This window comes from Sus scrofa, chromosome 2, assembly GCF_000003025.6.
Source record: "Sus scrofa isolate TJ Tabasco breed Duroc chromosome 2, Sscrofa11.1, whole genome shotgun sequence".
Classification (NCBI taxonomy): domain Eukaryota; kingdom Metazoa; phylum Chordata; class Mammalia; order Artiodactyla; family Suidae; genus Sus; species Sus scrofa.
In genome coordinates this window covers 149,521,661-149,543,650 of record NC_010444.4, presented here as the reverse complement: position 1 = coordinate 149,543,650, position 21,990 = coordinate 149,521,661, and the positions used below count along the sequence as shown (strand labels likewise).

Sequence of the window (21,990 nt, the reverse complement as noted above, 5' to 3'; positions counted from 1 at the left end):
ACATGTGCAGCCCTAAAAAGACTAAAAAATAAAAAAATAAAAAATAAATAAGAAAACTGTACATCAGAAAGTTTAAATATGAGTGAAGGTTTGTAAAGAGCAGACAGAATTTGGACTCTGAGCTTTCACCTTGCTTGAAAAGCCTGCAGTATATTGTCAGTTACCTATGCAGTAAAGACAAAATGACTGAACATCAAATGTAGGTCACTGCTTCATCTGTTTTCAACTCCCCGGCCTTTTCTCTCTTGCACCCCAGAAATTTACGCCCTGGGCTCTAGCCCAGGTTGCCCAAAGCTGGCTGGTGCTGAGAGTCACCTGGGAACTTTAAAAACACATCATCAGCCAGACCTCATCTGCAAACATCTGAACACTCGTTCCAGTCTGGGTGGTGAGACTCCTCAAAGGTTCTGTAGGTAATGTCAGGCACCCGCTGTAAAACTGTGCAATAGTCTGACATGATGTAACCCTTAGGGGAAACTGGCCCAACTGGATGGCTCTGTATTATTTCCTACAATTGTCTTAAAAAAAAAAAGATTAAAAAGAAAGACTTTCAATTGAGTATGATTCTGGTATTGAAAGCTACCAAGGGTCTAAGTCTTTATCTAATTATAGTTCACAACACTCTCCTTCTCTTGCTTAAATTCTCTCGTTCCCGTCTAACTCAACTGCTTGGAACGCCTTCACAGATCTTAGAATCTCTAATAAGTTTTCACTGGCTCCCTTCCCATAATTCTGGATTCATCAGATCAAGTTGTTCCCAGGCCTCCTGCAGAGGGAAGATCTATTGAGACGATTTCTAAAGCACTTCTCGTGCCTACTTTACAGCCTCTGTGAAGAGCCAGGATCCCTCCCTCCGTTTTGTCTGCCCCGGGCCTCCTGTCTACCCAATGAGCTTCTTATCTATCAGTAAGAACAACGTAGCTGGATGGAAAAGACTGAGAAGCAAAGGCGAAGCAGACAATCACAGTTTCAAGAGCTGCTGGCTTCTCTCTCCACCACCTCTCTGTGTCAGAAAGTTCAGGTGGGGAACTAGGGAGTGAGCCCTGGTGTGTGGCCCTGCTGCGGGGGCGGCCCCTACCTGCATGCTCCCTTAAATGCAGCCAGGTTCCCTAGGAGCTGATGGAAAGGGCTAGAAAAAGTAAGGCATGTGCAGAAGGGACTCTGTCCCAGGCTTTCTCTCCCTTCAGGTCACACGTCCTGTCTTGTTGAATCTGAGGGTTGGGAGAAGAACAAAGGAAAGCGTTCATCTAAGTTAGTAACCTGGGGTTGGACCGGTTCCTTTACCAGGAAGGCATTCATCATGTGTGGACTGTGGATTCTATTTATAGAAAAAGCAGGATTTTTCCCTGTTCATGAGTTATAAACCAGTCTAGAGTTTGCATCCATCAACTTGACAAAATGCCTTTCTCATCATGGATCAAAGCTATTTTCATCATTTTCTTTGTATTTTTTCTTTATTCTGGTGAGTAAACTTTCCTGTCCTGAAGTGAACACTTCACAGATCTTAGAACATTCAGAAAACAACTGCTATAAAGCAATTTCATTGGGTTTGTAATACTTAAACTGATATCGTGAAACTGAGCTTTTGACAAATTCTTATTTTAAACTGCACCAGTGGATGGCTTTTCTGCCTCTCCCACATTGGACGAATGGAGACAGAGGTGGGTTAGAATGGGCAGCAGATGTTATGGTTTTGTTTATAACTCAACAACGTTCAATTCTTCCTTTCGGGGGCTCTGTTCCATTGCTGTTATTGCTGTTAAATGCAGAGTGAGGATGGGTAATTCCTTCTAGACATGGTGTTTCCTGACGGTCATGTGTGCCAGCTCTGATTCCTCTATTTCAAGGCCCTGCATAAGGAGGGAATTCATTGTTCACCTTGACACCAAGCTATCTTACTTTAAGCTTATTGTGATTCATAAATTTCAGAATAAGATAATCTGTAAGGCTACCTTGGATAGAGGCAAACAACTGGTTAATGAAGTACCGATTAATTTCTTCATAATTAAGTGACTTGCAAAGCACTGGTCTCTGATTAGGATCTTAATAAAGGTGAAAAGAGAATGCTATCTTTAAAGCAAGGTACAGGGATTAACTGAAAAATAATACATAGTATTTGTTCTCAGTGTAAGATTAATTTGGGAATAAAACTGTTTTTTGATTTTTATTTTGTGAATTTAGTGTTTCACTGCTGCCATAAAAGCTCATCACATTATTATAATTATTTTAGTGCAGGCAAATCTCATATATTTGTGCTACAAAGAGATATAGTCACTACCAGGGACTATGCTTTTTTACTTTCATTTTGTATCATTTTCATCTCTGTGTTGTTTTTTTATCTTTCTTTCTTTTTTTTTTTTGCAGATGCTTCCTTACAATTTGCACTAAGAAGTGACATGGTAAGATAACACTTATTCTTACCAATTTAAAAAAATATTAAACTATTAACATTTTTAATATTACAAATTTTAACAACAAAATCGTGTGGCCTTTATGTAAATACAAAGAGACTTGTAAAAATATTGATAGTATTTTAAATTTTAAGTGAGTGATGTTTTCATTGAAGTTTATTGTTAAACTTAGATACAGAATATATTTATCCCACTTTGATGTGTGGCATTTCATATAAGGCTTGCAGAACATTTTTTACCCCATGTTCATTACCTGATAAATTTCATGTTGTCTTTTGATATTTTACAGACAAACTGTATTTGGTACATACTTGCACCACATTCTTGTACTGGGGAAATTGAGCCGGTCAACCAGTGGCCAAACTTATCTTAATAAATGTACTCTCTGCAGTGAAAAGATGTAAGAATATGATAGTAAATATTTTCTTTTCCAAAGTAGTGAAGAAATCATTTCAAAAGAATAGGAAAATTCATGGTACTGATAACCTCAGCACAGCACACACAAAATAACCGTCGTAATTCTACATAAAAGAGGTACTGCATTCACCTGTACGTTTCCCTAAAGTTCCAATTTCTACAAAGGACTAGTGCTTTACCGCTCTCCACATAATCATGCTGAATGTTCTGCAAATCAATTAACTGAACTTAGTTTTGTTATAATTTACTAATGGCAGACTAGCGACCAAGGTGTGGTAATTCAGAAGCCCTGAGGCTGCATGGCAGATCTTGGTGATGCCCTGATACTCGGCTCTGTGGATCTCCAGCTCCGGGAAGCTGGGTCATTGACACGGGACCCTACTGTTGGAGTCTGAAATCAGTCAGAGTGCAGCATTCATTCTAGAAAGGGACTCTTGTGATGGTCTCTGAAACCCCCCAGACAGCCTTTCACCGCTTCCTCAGACTGCAGGGCAGTCCAGGACACCTCTACCAAACTTCTGCAACCCTTCACGCCGAAGGGTTCATGGTCTGGAGGTTCTGCCAGCCTTCCTGCCTCGTCCCCATATTCTCCCCAGGTGTTTCCTCTCTTCCAGTCTTTGCACACTGCCATCTCCTTCTCAGGGACCACCCCCACAGCCCCCCATCCTCCCCGTTCTCAGGTACGGGCAGCTTCAAGGTACGAGTCAGCACTGAGCTAGGAGGAGGGTCAGTTGTCCTCACAAGAGCAGAAGTGCAGGGCCAAGGAACAGGTGGGCCCAGCTGGGCACAGGAAGGAAGCAGTCTCACCACCGTTTCCCCACTGAAAAATCCTTCTCACTGGGGAGCACTTGCGACACTTCTTAAGTAGTTTAACATGCTATTCTGAGAACCTGTTTCTCTCCTTTCTCTACAGGCTTCTTCATGAAAATTTTGAATATGATCATTTTGGTGTTTACGAATTATTATCCATATATCCTAATGTAAGCTCATTGTGCAGTGGATTCCACAATTAGAATTAGTAGAGTTCTCTCAGTTGGGAACTTAAATTAATAGATGATTAGATAAATCCTCTTACGGAACATGAAACGAAATACAGGATGCTGAAAATTATTGCCAACTTTAAGACTTTTTGATTTCGGGATTTTGATCTTCCATGTTCAATTACTCAATAATAGTTTTAAAAACTAGTATCTTAAGTATATGTTTCCCATCATAAAACCTAATACAACTTAAAATCCTAGATATTTCATTCAAAAAGTTAAATGATTTTGTCCTTATTAAAATCTTTCTTTTTTACAATTGAGGCAATATTTTCCATTAGAATATAAAAGGACATTCATCTAGTCCTATAGCCTTTTCTTCGCAGAAGCTTCTAACTCCTCAGCAAACACTGTATACTCATGCATGTGCTCTTTTTAATTTTTATTCAACATATCACAAAAAGCCTGCTGTGTGTGAGGCACTGTATCAGACAATAAGGAAAAGACAGTCCGTAAAATTAAGCATCAGTCTTCGCTAGGATCTTTCACTGTATTGGCTAAAGTTACTGTCTCTTAGCAAATGGGACCTCTTTTTCTTTGAGCATTTCTATCTACAAAAGCTGTGTCAGGGAGTTTTCCAGGTATTATCTAACTCCGTTCTTACAAAGATTTCACTAGACACTGGCTCCATACTTTAGCCATATGAAACTGAGATAGGGAGGCCCACAATATTGAAACCCTGCCATGTTGATACTGAAAGGGCAATTTTAGTAGAGAACTTACTATTACTTTAAAAGCTTATTTATTGAAATATTTACTTACCAAAATCTTAAACATTTTCAGGTATATTACTATGATTTTTGTAAATATACAGGGACTACCACCATCACAGCAATTCAATTTAAGATTATTTAAGATTATTACCCCCAAAAGATTTTTCTGATCTGACTGCAGTTAATCCCTCTTCCCACTCCCTTCCCCAGGCAGCCACTAATCCACATTCTTTCCACATTGTTTTGCCTTCTCAGGATATTTCATATGTAGAATGAAGGCGATGTAGGCATTTATAATTTGCTTCTTTCACTGGGCATAATAATTGGAAGTTTATACACTTTAAACCAACTTTATACCACCTGTGAGTAGTTGATTATTTTAAAATGATGAATGATGTTCCATTGTGCATTGATAAACCACATTATGTTTATTTACTAGTTCGGGCATTTGAATTATTTCCACTTTTCAGCTATTAAGACTAATTCTTCATGAACATTTAGTGTGTAAGTACTTGTGTGGACCAATGTTTTTTGTTTCTTCTTCTCTTGGGTAAACAACAGGTATTGAATGCACGGTTCACGTGGTAGATGTGTGTTGAACTTTGTAAGCACCTGCTAACCAAAGCGGCTTCTTACATTTCCGCCAACAATGCATGAAGTTACAATTCTCCACATCCTCATGAACACATTTTATTCTTTTTCTTTTTTTAATTATAGCCATTGTGGCATTTATCATTTTTATAATCATAGGACATTTAGTACACCAGAAGCTAACACAACACTGTAAATCAACTATACTTCAATAAAAAAAATAAATAAAACCATTTAAATTAGTATGTGGAACCTGTGTATATACCATAAGGTCATAATTAAAAAAAAAAAAAAAAAAAAAAAAAAGGAGTTCACATAGTGGCAAAGTGGAAATGAATCCGACTAAGAACCCTGAGGTTGTGGGTTTGATCCCTAGGCTCGATCAGTGAGTTAAGGATCTGGCGTTGCCGTGAGCTGTGGTGTAGGTTGCAGATGGGGCTTGGATCTGGCATTGCTGTGGCTGTGGTGTAGGCCGGTGGCTATAGCTCCGATTCAACCCCTAGCCTGGGAACCTCCATATGTCTCGGGTGCAGCCCTAAAAGGACAAAAGAGGGAAAAAAAGAAACAGAAAAAGTTGAAATCTTAGTAGAAGATCATATACCACATGTTAAAACTGGTTGCTTCTTAGTGATAGAGTTTCTTCCTCCCCCCCTTTAACAAGAAGATCTATTTTCTATCATAATGGGAAAATTAACTTTAATAAATCAAAAAAAGCCAATGCATTTTATTGCTATTATGACCTAATTTTACCCAATTTAACATTACCCCACAGTGACATTAGATACCAGAGTTTCTCCTCCAGTCTCCAGAATTACTTGTGAGTAACCAGGGGTTTATTAGGCTCCAGGGAAGAAGCGAAGAGAACCCTGGGCACTTTCTTAAACCAGCAGAACGTCATCTGCTAAGGGCTGAATGTTTGTGTCTCTCCCAAAACACCTATGTTGAAATACTAACCCCCAAGGTGAGGGTATAGTGAGGACGGATTTGGCGAGGGGATTAGGACAGCAGGACAGAGAGCCGTCACGATGAGGATTAATTACTGCTTTTATAAATGAGATCCCAGAGGGCTGCTGCTGCTCCTGCCACATGAGGTTGCTCTGAAAAGACAACCACTGAGCAAGCAGGCTCTCAACAGAAAATGAATCTGCTGGCACCGTGATCTTGACCTTTCAGCCTCCAGAATTGTGAAAAATGAACATACATTAAGATGACTGATGCTGGTCTCAAATGTAATAAATTTCTGGTTAAAATTATTATTTTTATCATATTACATGTTCTGGGTTATCTTTTTCTTTGTGATTTGTTTCATTTTTATGTTTTAAAATACTATTGACATAAGAAGAGTTATCATTTCTTCCAGTAACTATATTATACCCTCTCAGAAGCTTTTTGTTCCCCACTTCTTATTTAATCAATTAGTGTCCAGTCTGCCAGATTTTCATGCTGTCATTTGAGTCTCACTTTTTCCTACATGACAATCAATGAACTCACTGTGTTTGCCTCTTTCCCTTCTCCTCCTTATAAATTTTTTTTTGTCATAGCATGTAACTTAAAATCTTCATATAAATTTTTCACTTTATGTCAGTCTGTGCTTTAGTATAAAATGCTTTAAAGTATGCTAAACACTCATATTCAGCCTTTTACCAAACTTCTCCCATTAGTCATTTGGTTGAATTAGGCTGATCCATTAGAAAATTGCTCAGTAAGGGCTCATAAATACAAAGACATCTTACATTATTTTGCACTTAAAACTCATTTTCTATTGGCTTTACCCTAGAAGACCATCCAGCTAGATATCAAATCCTGGGTTCCCTCCTTATTTCTTTGAGATTTATTTATTTATTTTTATTTATTTATTTTGTCCTTTTAGGGCCGCACCCACGGCATATGGAGGTTCCCAGGCTAGGGGTCTAATCGGAGCTGTTGCTGCCGGCCTACACCACAGCCACAGCAATGCCAGATCTGAGCCACATCTGCGACCTACACCACAGCTCATGGCAATGCCGGATCCTTAACCCACTGAGCGAGGCCAGGGAACAAACCCGCAACTTCATGGTTCCTAGTGGGATTCGTTTCCACTGCACCACGACGGGAACTCCTTTGAGATTTATGACAAAGCTTTTCTAAATTTATTTTGCTCTGGATGTTCCTATTGAGATATGTAAACCAAACTTGTTTTCCTGTCTTGTTAATTATTTGAATTTTTTGCCAGAAGACCCTGAGGAATTTTCTTTATGGCAGTCACGCATTTCTCTTTCATCTCATAAGTACCATACTTATAAAACATGTTAATAATTAGGAGACACTGGATGTAAGGTAAACAGGAGTTCTGTCCTATCTTTGCAAAATATCTGCAAATCTGAAACAATTTGATAATAAAAGTTTTACTAAAGGTTAAAGTTGGCACTTTTCTATTTTTCGTACCCATAGTATCTGAATCACCTTATTCTCGCCCAACCCTGCTAGCTATAATTCTCTGTATTCAAAGGCATTCTCCTAAAGTCAAGAGAAATGTTCAAGTCAGAGCCTCTTTAATAATCTCAGAACTTAAGAGTTCCTACCAGGATTTGGATTGCTGTCAATAACTTCAAATTTTTTCATACCTGGAGTTCCTGTTGTGGTGCAGTGGTTAACAAATCTGACTAGGAACCATGAGGCTGCAGGTTCGATCCCTGGCCTTGCTCAGTGGGTTAAGGATCCGGTGCTGCTGTGAGCTGTGGTGTAGTTCACAGACGCAGCTTGGATCCTGCGTTGCTGTGGCTCTGGCATAGGCTGGTGGCTACAGCTCCAATTAGACCCCTAGCCTGGGAACCTCCATATGCAGCGGGCACGGCCCTAGAAAAGGCAAAAAAGACAAAAAAAAAAAAAAAAGAAAAAAATTTCATACCTAATTTTGTTAATACACTAACAGACATGGCAAGGAAATTGAGGCTTAGTGTTGGTGGAATATTAGTAAACTGGCCATCCAACATTCCAGAGCCTTGCTGTTCAAATTTTGGTCCATTTAGCAAATACGTAAGTCACCTCAGAACTTAATGAAGTGTAGAATTTTATGCTCCATTATGGACGCAATGAATCTAAATCTGCTTTGAAACAAAATCTCTAAGTAGTATGAATGGCCCTTAAAGTCTGAAAAACACTAACTGGGGGGACAAAAATTAATTAGCCATTCTAGATTTAATGATTGTTCATTAATGCTCTCTTCCTTTCTCCTGAGTTTGCCTCCTAGTGATCATTCTTATCTGTAATAGTAACATTCTTCACCGCAACCATGATTTAATTTGTTCCTGATACTGTATGACAGTTTATTATCAACAAATAAAATCATCAGGGTTTAACCAAACTGAGAAACATCATTCAGTCTAGTTATTCTGGTTTAAAACCCAAGTCAAATTGCGTAACTGCAGAAACTAAGAGTACCTAGATCTCTAGTTCTGAATACAATGGTCTTTTCAACTCAAAGGAGTCTCCAGCTCTAGATAATGAGGAAGACAGAAATATCCTGCGGTGAATAAAAGCCTTTAAAGTAAGGAATCGCATTCAGGGATTTCGTGATTCAAGGATCACAAAGCAAAACAACCCATTTCAGTGCTTAATTCCACTATTTTCAACCTACTCTGATAACTCAAAGGCTTAACACAGGCTCCAGTAAAACTCTTCACCAGAAAAACTCCAAAATGGTAAGTAAACATGACAGAGAGTAAATTTGCTCGTTAATGCTAAGAACGCCGTTTCATGTCCCACCAACTAAAGAGAACAAAGTAATAAAAATATCAAAGACATCCAACTCTATCACTAATACCTCGGCCATTCCCGAGTGGACAAATGACCAGAGATCCAAGATTACCTTCTCCAGAGTCCCCTGTTGAGCAGATTAACTTCCACCCCCAGGTTTTGCCTCATTGGGGAGACCTATTCCTTGTGACCTCATTAATCAAGAACAGCAAAGAATCAATTTAGAAATGAGAGGAATAGAGAATTTAACTGTGAGGCACGGCGCTGGTAAGGGACGCCCTTCACACATAGCATTTCAACAAGACGGCACAGGAACCTCGTCCCCGGGTACTCAACACCCGCAGCCAAGGAGCATCACCTTCAACAACAATCTGCGCAGGAAAACGACTTGCACGGGAATTTAGGGTTCCAGGGGAGGGACCGCCACCTGGGTGAAGCCCAGTGCCAAGAAAGGACACACTGAGACCAGGGAAGACGGACTCATTCTAGCCCCACACTCCTCTCCAAAGCTCACGCTGAGTAGAGGGATGGTCCGATCTCGCCGTGGACCCCGGAGCTGGGCCCACAGCACCTGGCCAACCCCCGCAACGACCCACCCCCGTTGGCGCCGGGAACCCAAGCGGCTCCACGCCTCAGCTCAGGGCCCGCCGGCTCCGGCCATGCCCCCGCGGCTCCGCAGCCGCAAAGACACATCCTTGGCAGCAGTTTCCCAGCGGGCTCCCGGGACACCAGGCCCTCAGGGGGTTCCTGCGAATCCAGAAACTGGCTCTCCCAGCGCCTCCCCACACCAGGTCCCGCCCTTGAACCCTCACCCCGTTACCTGGGTCTTCCAGGGGCCCCAGTGTCCTCAGCACCAACTTCCCAGCAGGCCCTGCACATCAGGAAATCAGCTCACCCAGAAGGATCTTCGGCAGCCGTCCAGGCTCCGCCCATGGCTGAGCCGCCTAGAGGCTCCTGGGAACCCAGGCCCCGCCCACAGCTGTGCCCCCTAGAGGCTCCTGGGAACCCAGGCCCCGCCCACAGCTGTGCCCCCTAGAGGCTCCTGGGAACCCAGGCCCCGCCCACAGCTGTGCCCCCTAGAGGCTCCTGGGAACCCAGGCCCAGCCCACAGCTGTGTCCTCTAGAGGCTCCTGGGAACCCAGGCCCCGCCCACAGCTGGGCCCCCTAGAGGCTCCTGGGAACCCAGGCCCCGCCCACAGCTGTGCCCCCTAGAGGCTCCTGGGAACCCAGGCCCCGCCCACAGCTGTGCCCCCTAGAGGCTCCTGGGAACCCAGGCCCCGCCCACAGCTGTGTCCTCTAGAGGCTCCTGGGAACCCAGGCCCTGCCCACAGCTGTGCCCCCTAGAAGCTCCTGGGAACCCAGGCCCTGCCCATGGCTGCACCCCCTAGAAGCTCCTGGGAACCCAGGCCCCAGGCCAGTGGGCTCCCTTAAACACAGGAGGCATCCTTGGCACCAGCCTCCTGGAAGGCTCCCCAGACTTCTGTGCCCTGGTTCACCCTGTTGCCTGACAGCTCCAGTGTCCTGGGCAGCTTCATCAGCTTTTAGGGAGCCTATGTGAATACAGGCTTCTGTCCCACTCTGACGCCAGCAGCGCGCTTAGTGACTGACTTCGTGGCTCTAGGGAGCTCCCGTGAACTCCTGACCTGAATCCACTCCCGTACCTGCCGACTCCCAAAGCCTCAGGCAGCTTCAGTGACCTCAGGCTTACGGCTCGCTCTGTGCATCTCCCGAGGCACCAGACCCCTAGAGGACTCTGGTGAACTCACTTCCTGGCTCTGCTCAGCATTGCCCAGCTTGTGGGGCACCGGGCAGCTCTGGAGTGAGGGGTGGAGGTGTTCCAGCAAACCCAGGCTCCTGGCATATCTGAGTAGTGGCCAGTCCCCATGGCTTTGGGTGACTCTGGCTCCCAAGCAGCACCGAGAGCCCAGGTTCCAAGGGGGGCCCTTGCGAACATAAACTGAAAACCCACAAACTGAAGATGTGGCCTGTATAAGAGGGGAAAATATTTGCAAACCATATATCTGATAAGGGGTAAGTATCCAAAATATATATAAATCATACAACTCAATAACCAAAACCAAAACAGAAACCAACCTGATTAACACATGGGTGGAGGAAGCTGAATAGACATCTTTCCAAAGACGGCACAAACGACCAATGGTACATGAAAAGATGCCCACATCAGTCATCAGAGAAATGCAAATAAAAAACACAGATGTTGCCTCACCCCTGTTAGAACAGCTGTCAGGAAAATACACAAGGTAACAAGTGTTGGCCAGGATGTGGAAGAAAGGGAACCCTTGTTCACTGTCGGTAGGAATGTAAATTGGAGCAGCCACCATGCAAAACAGTATGGAGGTTCCTCAAAATATTAAAAATAGAACCACCATATAAGTCAGCCATCCCAAATCGTGGGTATATACCAAGGGAAATTAAATCAGCATCTTAAAGATATATCTGAACTCCCTTAATGCAGCATTTTTCACAATACCCGAGATCTGGAAACAATATATATGAATATATTGAATATATAATGAATTTATATAAATATACATATTTGAATATTACTCAGCTTTAAAAAAAAAGGAAATCCTGTTACTCGCTATTCGATACAACAAGGACAGATCTTGAGGGCGTTATACTAAGTGAAATAAGTCAGACACAGGGAAACATACTTTTCGATACCATTTATATGTGGATTCTAAAAAAGTTGAACGCAAAAGAAATAGAAGAATGGTGGTTGCTAGCGACTGGGAAGTCCATTAAAGGGTACACACTTCTAGTTATAAGATGAATTAAGTACTAGAGATCTGATGTAACACAGGGCGAGCTTTTTTTTTTTTTTTTTTTTTTGTCTTTTTGCTATTTCTTTGGGCCACTCCCGCGGCATATGGAGGTTCCCAGGCTAGGGGTTGAATCGGAGCTGTAGGCACCGGCCTACGCCAGAGGCACAGCAACGCAGGATCCGAGCCGCGTCTGCAACCTACACCACAGCTCACGGCAACGCGGGATCATTAACCCACTGAGCAAGGGCAGGGATTGAACCTGCAACCTCATGGTTCCTAGTCGGATTCGTTAACCACTGCGCCACGACGGGAACTCTAGGGCGAGCTTTTAATATGTAAAACAGGTAATCAACATGGCCCTAGGCCCTAGTGTGCAGCGCGGGGGACTCTCCTCAACATTCCGTCATAACACATGGGAAGAGCCTCTGAAAAAGCATGGACACATGGATGTATAACTGAAGCATTTTGCTGTACACCCGAAACTAACACTACAACTACACTCCAATATAAAATAAAAATTAAATTGAAAAAATAATAAAGCAGGCATTTGGAGCAGGGAAAAAAAGTGGCTGCAATCAGACCACTTAGACAAAGACTGCAATTATCCTATAAAAGGAGGTGGTAGCTCAGAAGAGGATAGGGGAAAAGAAAACAAAGAGATATGAATAGAATTTATCGTCTAGTTCTTATTTATTCATTCAGGATACTCATAGAGCACTTTCTATGTGCCTGGGAGTGTTCTGATATTAAAATTACAGTCTTTAAATTAGAACTCAAATTGAATATTCAAATATTACATCAAGAAAGAACCAAGTGTCATGCTCATAGTGTGTGGAAGCTGCTATTCATATGGTTATTATTGTTACCATTTTAAGACGTCTCTGACTTCTGCAGCCTGACTCTGACAGGTTGAAAATACAATGACCGGTTGCACCAATGAACGCTTTCCTGTCTGTGCATCAGACGGCAACACCTACAGCAACACGTGTTTTTATACTGAGGTTGTGTAAGAAGCCAAGTTTGTATACTTCATGCTAATGCTTATCTTCAATATTAATGCTTCATTTATAAACGTTAAGCTAATCACTACTGGCATTAACTCAAACTCACGTAAGGATTTTAGGCACAAATGCTCTATCAATGTAACGGGATCACCATGTCTAAAGAATTTAGTTGTGAGGCTCTCTTTATAATCACTCTCATCTATCAGCATAGCATACAGATTCACTGAAATGAATTAGAAGTGAAGAGTAACTAAAATTAATGAAATTTAATTAAGCTGTTAACAACAGTAGTAGTAAATAAATGTTTTCACATCAAGGCATTTTTGGCTTTTACGTTCATGACTCTAAGATATGTGATATATTCATTAGAAAGATATATTTTCATTTCTATCTGCGTGGCACATTTCTTTTAGCTTTTCTCCACTTTTTTATTCATTTATAAGCACAAGCCACCCAGGAAAAACAAAGTGATTGGACAGAGGGTGAAAGTATAAGGCAGGACTGCATTTTAAACCTTGCACTTTGAACTGAACTTCAGAAGTTCTGTTACTCACTTAACTTTTAATTAGGCTTGATTTCCATGCACTCATTTGATCACAATGTAAGTATTCATTCATTTTCTATCTTTCTCTTACTTACAATGTCTTGCTATATATACCTGTATCTGGAATAAGCAAGAGAAGACATACATTAGGTCCTGCCTTGACATCTGCGGCTTACGGGGCCTCGAAGGCCTAACCGTGAGTTCCCAGGATCTCAGGAGGGGCAACTCCCATCCAGTGGCAATGGTTCCCCACCAGCTAGAATCCCCGTCAGCAGGACGGACTGTATCCCAGCTGCTCTTCACCCTGACGGGTTTTACTTCCCTGCCAGAGTCTGAAAATGACGGAAAAAAGCCAGTGACATCATCTCACAGCAAACAGGGCTCACTTCACTTCTTGTTACTACGAAGCCTGCCTCTCATGGCCTCTATTTGTTGAATCTAATTGTTCAAATGATTTTGACAGATGAAGAATCTTTGTAGGTTTCATCTTTTCAGGACATACATCATGCAAAGTGAAAGAAGGGAAAGAAGCAGACACAAAGGAAAACATAAAATTTCAGTATATTTGTATGAGATGTCCAGAAAAGACAAAGCCATCTAATACAAAGTAGTTTGGTGGTTGCCTGGTGCTGAGGGTTGGAAGTGAAAGTGATATCTAAAATATGAGAGACCTGGAGTTCCCACTGTGGTGCAACAGAAACGTGAATCCGACTAGGAACCATGAGGTTGTGGGTTCAACCCCTGGCCTCGCTCAGTGGGTTAAGGATCCAGCATTGCCGTGAGCTGTGGTGTAGGTCCCAGGCACGGCTTGGGTCCTGCATTGCTGTGGCTGTGGTGCAGGCTGGTGGCTACAACTCCAATCAGACCCCTAGTCTGGGAACCTCCATATGCCGTGGATCTAAAGACACACACACACAAAAGACATAAAATATGAGGGACCTTCTCACTGGATCATGTACATGCTCTAAAGCTGCGTTATTGTGGTGGTTGTTTATCTCTGTATGTTTACAATAATCATTGTATAATATCTAAAAGTGGTTATGTTTTGGGTATGTAAATGCCAAAACAAAGATGTTTAAAAAGCAATAAAATAACACATTTCAGTCAAGACTGCCATTTCTTAGCCAAATGGCAAGTTTTAAGTATTGTTACATCCTTAGCTTCTTATTTTCATTACTGGACAAAAGGTAAAGCCAATGGCTACTGAATAAGATTCTGACAAGAATTTGAGAATTTGATTTCAATTTCCTAGACCCCTTTCATGGAGAATTTGATTCTCGAGGACCGAAAGGAACCCAAGTATTTCTGTACTTTTGTTAAACACCAAATAATGTATTACTTGTTCACCGTTGAAAATACTGCTTTGAATATAGTTGCCAAAAATATATATATGTCTTAACCCATGGATCCAAGAAAGGGTATTTTAATAATGCTAACATCATTTAACATTTTAATGACTGAGAGATTTATTATTTTAAATTATGCCAGATTTTATGTTACCAAACATGCAATTAAGACATTTGTTTTTCAAACTGTCACTGAACACAGAGAATCAAAATCCTGAAATCACAGGGACTTAAAGTTGAAAAAATTTTAAATGCTCTAAAGCCTAGCTTCATTCCATAGGCTTCACTTGGTCATCTATGAATTTAAGGTTCTGATTATCTGCAGAATGTACCACAAAATGGGATTCCAATAAAAGTCATATTGATATACGGCTTCATCAATATTTAACAGGCACTAAAATGTTCAAAATCAATTTTGACATCATTATTCCTAGAGGGAAAGAGAGACAGAGAAAAAACATTAAAGAGTTTCAAGGAAGAAATAAAGTCCGTTATATTTTTTAAAAAATATTAAAAAGGACATCAGTGGAAAAACTGGTGAACTCCAAGCAAATTCTGTAGGTTAGTTCATAGTGATAGACCAATGTTAATTTCTTAGTTTTGACAGGTGTGCCAAGTTTCTATAAGGTATTAACCTTGCGAGAAACTAGATAAAGGATACACAAACTTGGTACTACATTTGACAATTTTCCGTAAATCTAAAATTATTACGAAACAAAAATTTTATTTAAAAAGGAAATATTTTACACTCCCAGGATGGTAGCACTGAGAAATTATATGCATTGCTCTAAATGGACCATGCACAAAAATGTAGATAATATGCATGCAGAATAGAGTCTGGATGTTAAACAGACATTGAAAATCTTTTCGACGAGGAGGATTTGAAGATGCACCAGGATGGGGAGGCTGTGTTCCACTCCCAGAAGCAGCTGGACTCTGCTCCCAGGGCCTAGCACACACCCAGGGCCACTTGACTCTCCCTATGTGCTCAGTCCTGACTCAGCCTTGGGACCCACCCAGATCAGAAGGAGGAGAGATTGGCCATTGTTCCAGTGGTCCGTCAACAACGGGTGCCGATTTAAGGCATTAAATGTGCAAAGATTTTTTTGTGAGCAGAAACACCTGTAAGAGAAAACAGAGTGGGCCGGGGAGAAGGCTGGCTGAACCTTTAGACTGCAAATTCCTTCAGGGGGGAGGAGGCAGGAAAGGAGATTAGATAGGGGTGCTCTAAGAATGCCCTGCTCTCCAAGGAGGATTTAGAGGCCGTCAGCGTTTTGAAGACCAAGTGGCCCTTGAGAAAAGTCCCTTTCTAGCGTGAGTGGGTGTATTGGGGGGGATTTAGAGTCCCATGATCAGTCTGGTGCTTGAACAATGACGCTCCCTTCAGCTACAAGTCGGCCAGGTTCAATTCCACGACCACCACAGAGCTATCATTCTGCATCTGGGCTTTGAAATGACATCGTATTAATTGCTAGTCTGATATTAGTAACTCATGAGTAAGTTAAATTAATTGATTTATATATTTTCACAGTATCAAGTAAAGTTATAATGAAAGTTCGAATACAAAATTACTTTCAGATATAAGAACTTCAGGGAAAGAAACAAGAGTGACCCCTAATTTTTTTTTACAGGGATTTTAGTTATTTTTCTATGTATGTTATGCCTCGGTTATCAAGACTGAATATTTACTATTGTGTGCTTACATATCTTCGTTGCAGAAAATACATTCGTTGTCATAAGTTTTTGCATTGCTTGCACAAACTGGATCATATTCTCCAGTGCAACCTGCTGTATGTTGTTTACAGTTTAGCTGTTAAATATAGACAACATAAAATTTATCAGGGAATGAAAGTCTCAGTAAAATTTTATTTTATTATTATTATTATTATTATTATTATTATTATTTTGCTTTTTAGGGCCACACCTGCAGCATAGGGAAGTTCTCAGGCTAGGGGTCAAATTGGAGCTACAGCTGCCAGCCTACACCACAGCCACAGCAACATAGGATCCAAGCTGCATCTGCAACCTACACCACAGCTCACGGCAATGCCAGATCCTTAACCCACTGAGCGAGGTCAGGAATCAAACCCACAACCTCATGGTTCCTAGTCAGATTTGTTTCTGCTGTGCCAAGACAGGAACTCCCTTATTCATATTTTTAAAAATGAACATCTATAACAGTAAACTTATAAAACTGCCATATATCACACTTAAAAATAAAATATTACTAACATTTTTGTAAACCTGCTATTTTTTTTTAAAGAGGTCATAGAAGTGGCTGAATGTATTTTTTGTAATTTAGTGACACCAACTTCACATCCCTTCATATCTTTCTCCTTCTAAACTCAAGAAGCAATCATGAAATCAAATTTTTAAATTCTTCATTCCCTGTCTCTCTTGATAATTTCACTAAGTCTCCGCCTGCCTGCACATAGGTACATATATACAGATACAAATGCAATTTTTTTTAGTGTTGACAGGATTGAAAATTGACAAACAGTACTGCTTACATCATGTGCTTTTTAAACTTGAGACTAGGTTTATTCAGATATTTAGAGCTGTAGTTTAATTTTTAACCTTTATGTAATGTTACACTATGTGGATATATGGAAATTGTCATTTTATTATTCACCCTTCAATGTGTATTTAATTGATTCTTTTTTCCTTCGTTTTGCTAAGATGAATGCTTCTACTCTAAAAACCATCCGACCTTTCTCAGATGCTCATATGACGTGACATTTATGCCCATGAATTACATTTTTATGTAAAGGGATATGCACATTTTTATGTTGTCTAGATAATGACACATGGCTTTATATGGCTGTTTCTATCTTTGACTTCAGTGTAATACTAACACTCTCTTCTTACTTTTTGAAAGGCCTTTCTGATGCACATTTTTGATGAATTTTGCTATTACAATTTATAATGTAGAAAAGTTCAGTGTTCATCTTTTTCAACCTCCACCAGTATTAACTCACCAGAAATAGGAAAAGAGATGCAGGTGCAAAAGAGTTTTCTGCAGCCAGCCTATGGGGGGCAAAAGTTAAAAATGATGAAGGGCGGGGGAGAAGAAGAGAGAGAGGAAGAAGGAGAGGAGGAGTGAGAGAAATAAGAAGGAGGGGAGGGAGGAAAAGGAGGAAGAAGAGGAGGAAGGGGAGAAAAACCGTCTTTAGGAAACAGGAACCATACTCCTTGAGAGCATAAATCTATGCCAGTTGCTTACTCAAGACCCAGCAAGAAATGGGGCAAGATGTTCACGTCATTAGCAAAACAAAAAATTCACAAAAAATATCAAATTTTGAAGTATTTTCACATTAGCAATTATTCTAACTCTGTGAGAATTAGTTTTCTGTATTTTCAAAACCCTAACATTGTTCTTTGAAGGTGGCATTGTCTTTATTCCCAGTTTTGCTGATGAGACACTCTAGACAGATAAGATAATGCTTTACAGCATATCACTTAAATATGAAGAAATCATTCAGAACTTAATTAATTAGAACTGGGATCTAACTTGTGTGTCTATCTAACACCTCACAGATGCCTTATTCTGAAATACCTTGAGCTCCAAAAAAACTAACTTAGCCAGGTGTCACTGTGTTCTCGCCTTAAATAAAAGCTTATCTCAGGGGCCTCAGAGTGAGTGATTAAAACACTTGGGAGTTCCCGTTGTGGCTCTGGGGTAACAAATACGACTAGTATCCATGAGGATATCTGAGGACACTGGTTCAATCCCTGGCCTTGCTCAGGGGGTTAAGGATCCGGTGTTGCCGTGAGCTGTGGTGTAGGTCACAGACATGGCTCAGATCTGGCATTGCTGTGGCTGTGGTGTAGGCCGGTGGCTGTCACTCCATTTTGACCCCTAGCCATATGCTGTGGGTGAAACCCTAAAAAGGAAAAAAAAAAAATCAAATTATTGGTTCAATCCCTGGCCCAGCACAATGGGTTAAAGGATCTAGTGTTGATGTGGTTGGTTGCAGCCGTATCTTGGATTCAATCCCTGGGGCAGGAACTTCCATGTGCCCTGGGTACAGCCATGGGGTGGGGGAAACAGAATATCAAGAAATACCAGACCTAGAAAAAAATCATTCCTTCTCACAGTTCGCATTTAACAATCTGACCACTAAACAAACAAACAAACAAACAAACAAAAAAACAAAAAAAAACCCAAAAACCAAAACACTTATTGTTCTTTAGTCATAGATGAAAAAATAGCAAAGCTCTACAGCTCATTCTACCCACGACTTGTTCCAAAATGGGAAATGAGAAAAAGTGACTCACTGATGCAGTTTTTAAAAGGCATTTGTAACAAACGGGCCCGTTTTCCACTTGATCAATTTAAAGTTTACAAACCCAATAAAACACAAGCTCCTCCATTCCTGGATTACAGAACTTTTTCCTGCACTTTCTAAGATATGTAACATGTTTCACTGCAGATGAAAATCTACTCACCAGAATGAAGAGGTCCTGCCAAGGAAATGATGAAAACAGCTTTGATCCATGATGAGGAGAGAGACATTTTACGACGTCTGCGGAGGAAACTGACAAGGTTATCACACACGATACAGGGACAAATTCCCCACCTCCAGATGACAGTTTCTCCTGGTTAAGGAACCCTTCCAACCCCAACTCCATTAGATTCCCAATGGTTTTCTTTCTCTGTCTCTCTCTCTCTTTTTTTTTTTTTTTTTTTTTTTTTTTTTGGTTTTTTAGGGCCGCACCTGAGGCTAGGGGTCGAATCAGAGCTACAGCTGCCAGCCTACGCCAGAGCCACAGCAATGCCAGATCCAAGTCATGTCTGTGACCTATACCACAGCTCACAGCAATGCTGGATCCTTAACCCACTGAGTTAGGCCAGGGATCGAACCTGCAACCTCGTGGTTTCTAGTTGGATTTGTTTCCACTGCGCCACACCAGAAACTCCAGATCCCCACCTGTAATGGACTATTTTTCTCTTCCTCCGAACTACGACTCAGCAGGACATACATGTGAACAGAGACCTTGCAGAGATTGAGAGAGCCATCAGGACAAGTCCTCTTTGCCCATCTGAGAAGGAACTGTTCACCCTCCCAGCCCTGGCTCAGCCCACAAGAAACGCAGCTGCCTGTAAAGAAATAGGCACTTTGGAATATCAATTTTTCCTCAAAAAAATAGAAACATTTATTTCAAGAAGGACTGACTGGGAGCAGTCTTCGCAGCAACGTGACACACCATAGCATCCCGACCTGACCTACCTGCGACAGAGAGGGCCGTGGAGGGTGGGGTCAGGGGTCTGGGGACCGTGTCTGCCTTCCCAACCACTCCCCGCCAGCTGAGGAGTCTCCTTTATTGGGCTGTTGGGGAAAAACAGACGGCTCACAGGAGATAAGACCCTGAGGTTTCCTGTGTTCTGCCTCACAAAGCTATCTCACAATAGATCATCTCTCATCAGGAGTTTGGGACAATTTTATCTAATGAACCCAGAACAATGAGGAGGGGAGAAAGTGCCACAGAAAAGCACAGATCTTAAGATAGAGCTCTGGGAGGTTTCCAGGCTACTGAGTTGGAAGGGACAAGAGAATCAAAGCCAGCAGTTTTGTGAACTGTAATTATTATTATTTTTTTTTCCTTTTTATGGCTACAGGTGCAGCATATGAAAGTTCCCAGGCTAAGGATTCAGTTGGAGCCGCAGCTGCAGGCCTATGCCCCTGCCACAGCCACACCAGATCCCAGCCGCATCTACCACCTAAGCCGCAGCTTGCAGCAACGCCAGGCCCTTAACCCACCGAGTGAGGCCAAGGATCGAACCCACATCTTCATGCATACTAGTCAGGTTCTTATCCTGCTGAGCCCCAGTGGGAACTCCGTGAACTCCAAACACATGCTTAGACCCTCAGAATTTCGGTGTGCTAGAGCACAGTAGACTCAATTGGAGATTTGTGGTAAATTTCAATTCTCCTGTAAGTTTACATGTAAACTTTTTACATTGTGATAATTGTAGATTTACATACCGTAGTCGGACCTAGGAGAGGGTTCTCCTGTATTTTTTTAAGCAGTTTCTCTCGATGGGAACATCTTATAAAACTAGAGGACAAATTCCCTATCGGGAATTGGTATCAGCTGCAGACCTTTTGTCACGGTTGGTTCTCAGCACCAAAGCTGTGAATCAATTGTTGATACATGAGGTCTGGCCCATGGTATGTTTGCAAATCTCCCAGATAAGTACAGGGGCAGGCAGTCAGCTGTGGGTCCCCGCCTCGAGGAAGAGGAGAGAGCCACTGACTGTGCTAATCGTTTCTCAGCTTGTATGTACATTCAGCCATCGCATTGTATGCCTTAACCTTACGCAATATCACATGTCAATTATATCTCAATAAACCAGAAAAAATAAAATAAAAGAAGGTTCATGAGAGTGAGGTTGTTATCGCGTGGGGCGAGGTCTTAAATTCTGTATTAAATGAGTGCCTGGCTACTTAGTCTTCAGACCAGACCTAAGAGAGAAAGGCCAAAGAGACTGTGTTATTCTGAGGTCTCTACGCAGCAGAAGCAACTTACACGTTAAAAGTGCAAAGATTTTGTAAGAGGAAATGCCTGCAGCCTGGAGTGGGCGGTGGGAAGGGGAGAGGGACCAGAAGGCTGTCAGGAGCTGAGGTCACAAACCCCTTCGGAGGGAAGGGCTGAGGGACGCGGGCTTGGATGGAGGAGCCCAGACCGCCCGGAACTGTAAGCTGGATTTGGAAAGCTGTCAGGAAACTCACGAGACAGGGCAACCATCAGAGGAGTCCTTTCCCAGCCCGAATGGGCCCGACTCTGAAGGATTTTAGAGGTCAGCAGTCAGGAGGCTTCTCTGCCCAGGGTTGGTAAGCAGTATGCCATGTAAATAAAGAAATGCCAAAGCCAGGAAGAGAAAATAAAGGACGTATGAAACAAGTGCAGGGAGGCCGTAAAGAAGAGCAAGACATGCAGAAGCTGAAAGCTCTTAAAAGGGCTGTAGTCATTTGCCATGAGCCCCAGATGCATTAGGAGTGTTTTAAGCAAAGATGTGATGCTATAAGATCGGCCAGTGAAAAACAGTTCTCTGGTTATAGCGCCGAGAACACCGTGGGATTGAAAACCATGGCTGGATGAATGTAGGGATTATTGCGGTGCTCTAAGAGAACAGAGTGTCCGGAGCTATTTGATAAATCGTGAAGATTGAGAGAATAAATGAATCAGCACACTGTTGGTGAGTTGGACCAGAGGGTGCATCAAGGAGGTTCAGAGTTTCTGATTTACGCCATCCGGGGTGTGGCTGAACCACCCGCTGAATTGGAAACCCCGTGAGTGAAGCACACATCGTGGTGGAGAAGGATATTCGTTAAGTTTCCACATTTTGAATTTGAAGATTCAAAATGACATTTGAAACTTGAGGCAGCCAAGCCCACATA

The 21,990-nt window shown here is 41.9% G+C and overlaps 1 protein-coding gene and 1 long non-coding RNA gene across 25 annotated transcripts; one reads left to right on the top strand and one right to left on the bottom strand.

Moving 5' to 3' along the window:
* Positions 907 to 5,135, top strand: LOC110259536. Of its 4 annotated transcripts, XR_002341989.1 has the most exons (5): positions 907 to 1,021; positions 1,329 to 1,462; positions 2,365 to 2,399; positions 2,701 to 2,811; positions 3,742 to 5,135. It is a non-coding gene; the product is annotated as an uncharacterized LOC110259536 (long non-coding RNA). The 4 variants fall into 4 exon arrangements; XR_002341986.1 differs by lacking the exon at positions 3,742 to 5,135 and having other exon boundaries at positions 2,701 to 3,735; XR_002341988.1 differs by lacking the exon at positions 3,742 to 5,135 and having other exon boundaries at positions 1,288 to 1,462; positions 2,701 to 3,735.
* Positions 12,021 to 20,229, bottom strand: LOC110259535 (acrosin inhibitor 1-like). 21 transcript variants are annotated; one of them, XM_021084971.1, is made up of 7 exons: positions 19,819 to 20,229; positions 19,519 to 19,688; positions 19,037 to 19,125; positions 17,566 to 17,614; positions 16,291 to 16,397; positions 15,604 to 15,709; positions 14,672 to 15,017 (listed from the first exon to the last, which is right to left on the bottom strand). In XM_021084971.1, the coding sequence occupies exons 3-7, from the start codon at positions 19,084 to 19,086 to the stop codon at positions 15,012 to 15,014; spliced, it is 318 nt and encodes a 105-aa protein (XP_020940630.1). In that variant the 5' UTR covers positions 19,087 to 19,125; positions 19,519 to 19,688; positions 19,819 to 20,229; the 3' UTR covers positions 14,672 to 15,011. The 21 variants fall into 21 exon arrangements, 9 of the variants coding, with proteins under 9 accessions (XP_020940630.1, XP_020940632.1, XP_020940631.1 ...); XM_021084973.1 differs by having other exon boundaries at positions 19,037 to 19,113; positions 19,571 to 19,688; XM_021084972.1 differs by having other exon boundaries at positions 19,037 to 19,113; positions 19,585 to 19,688.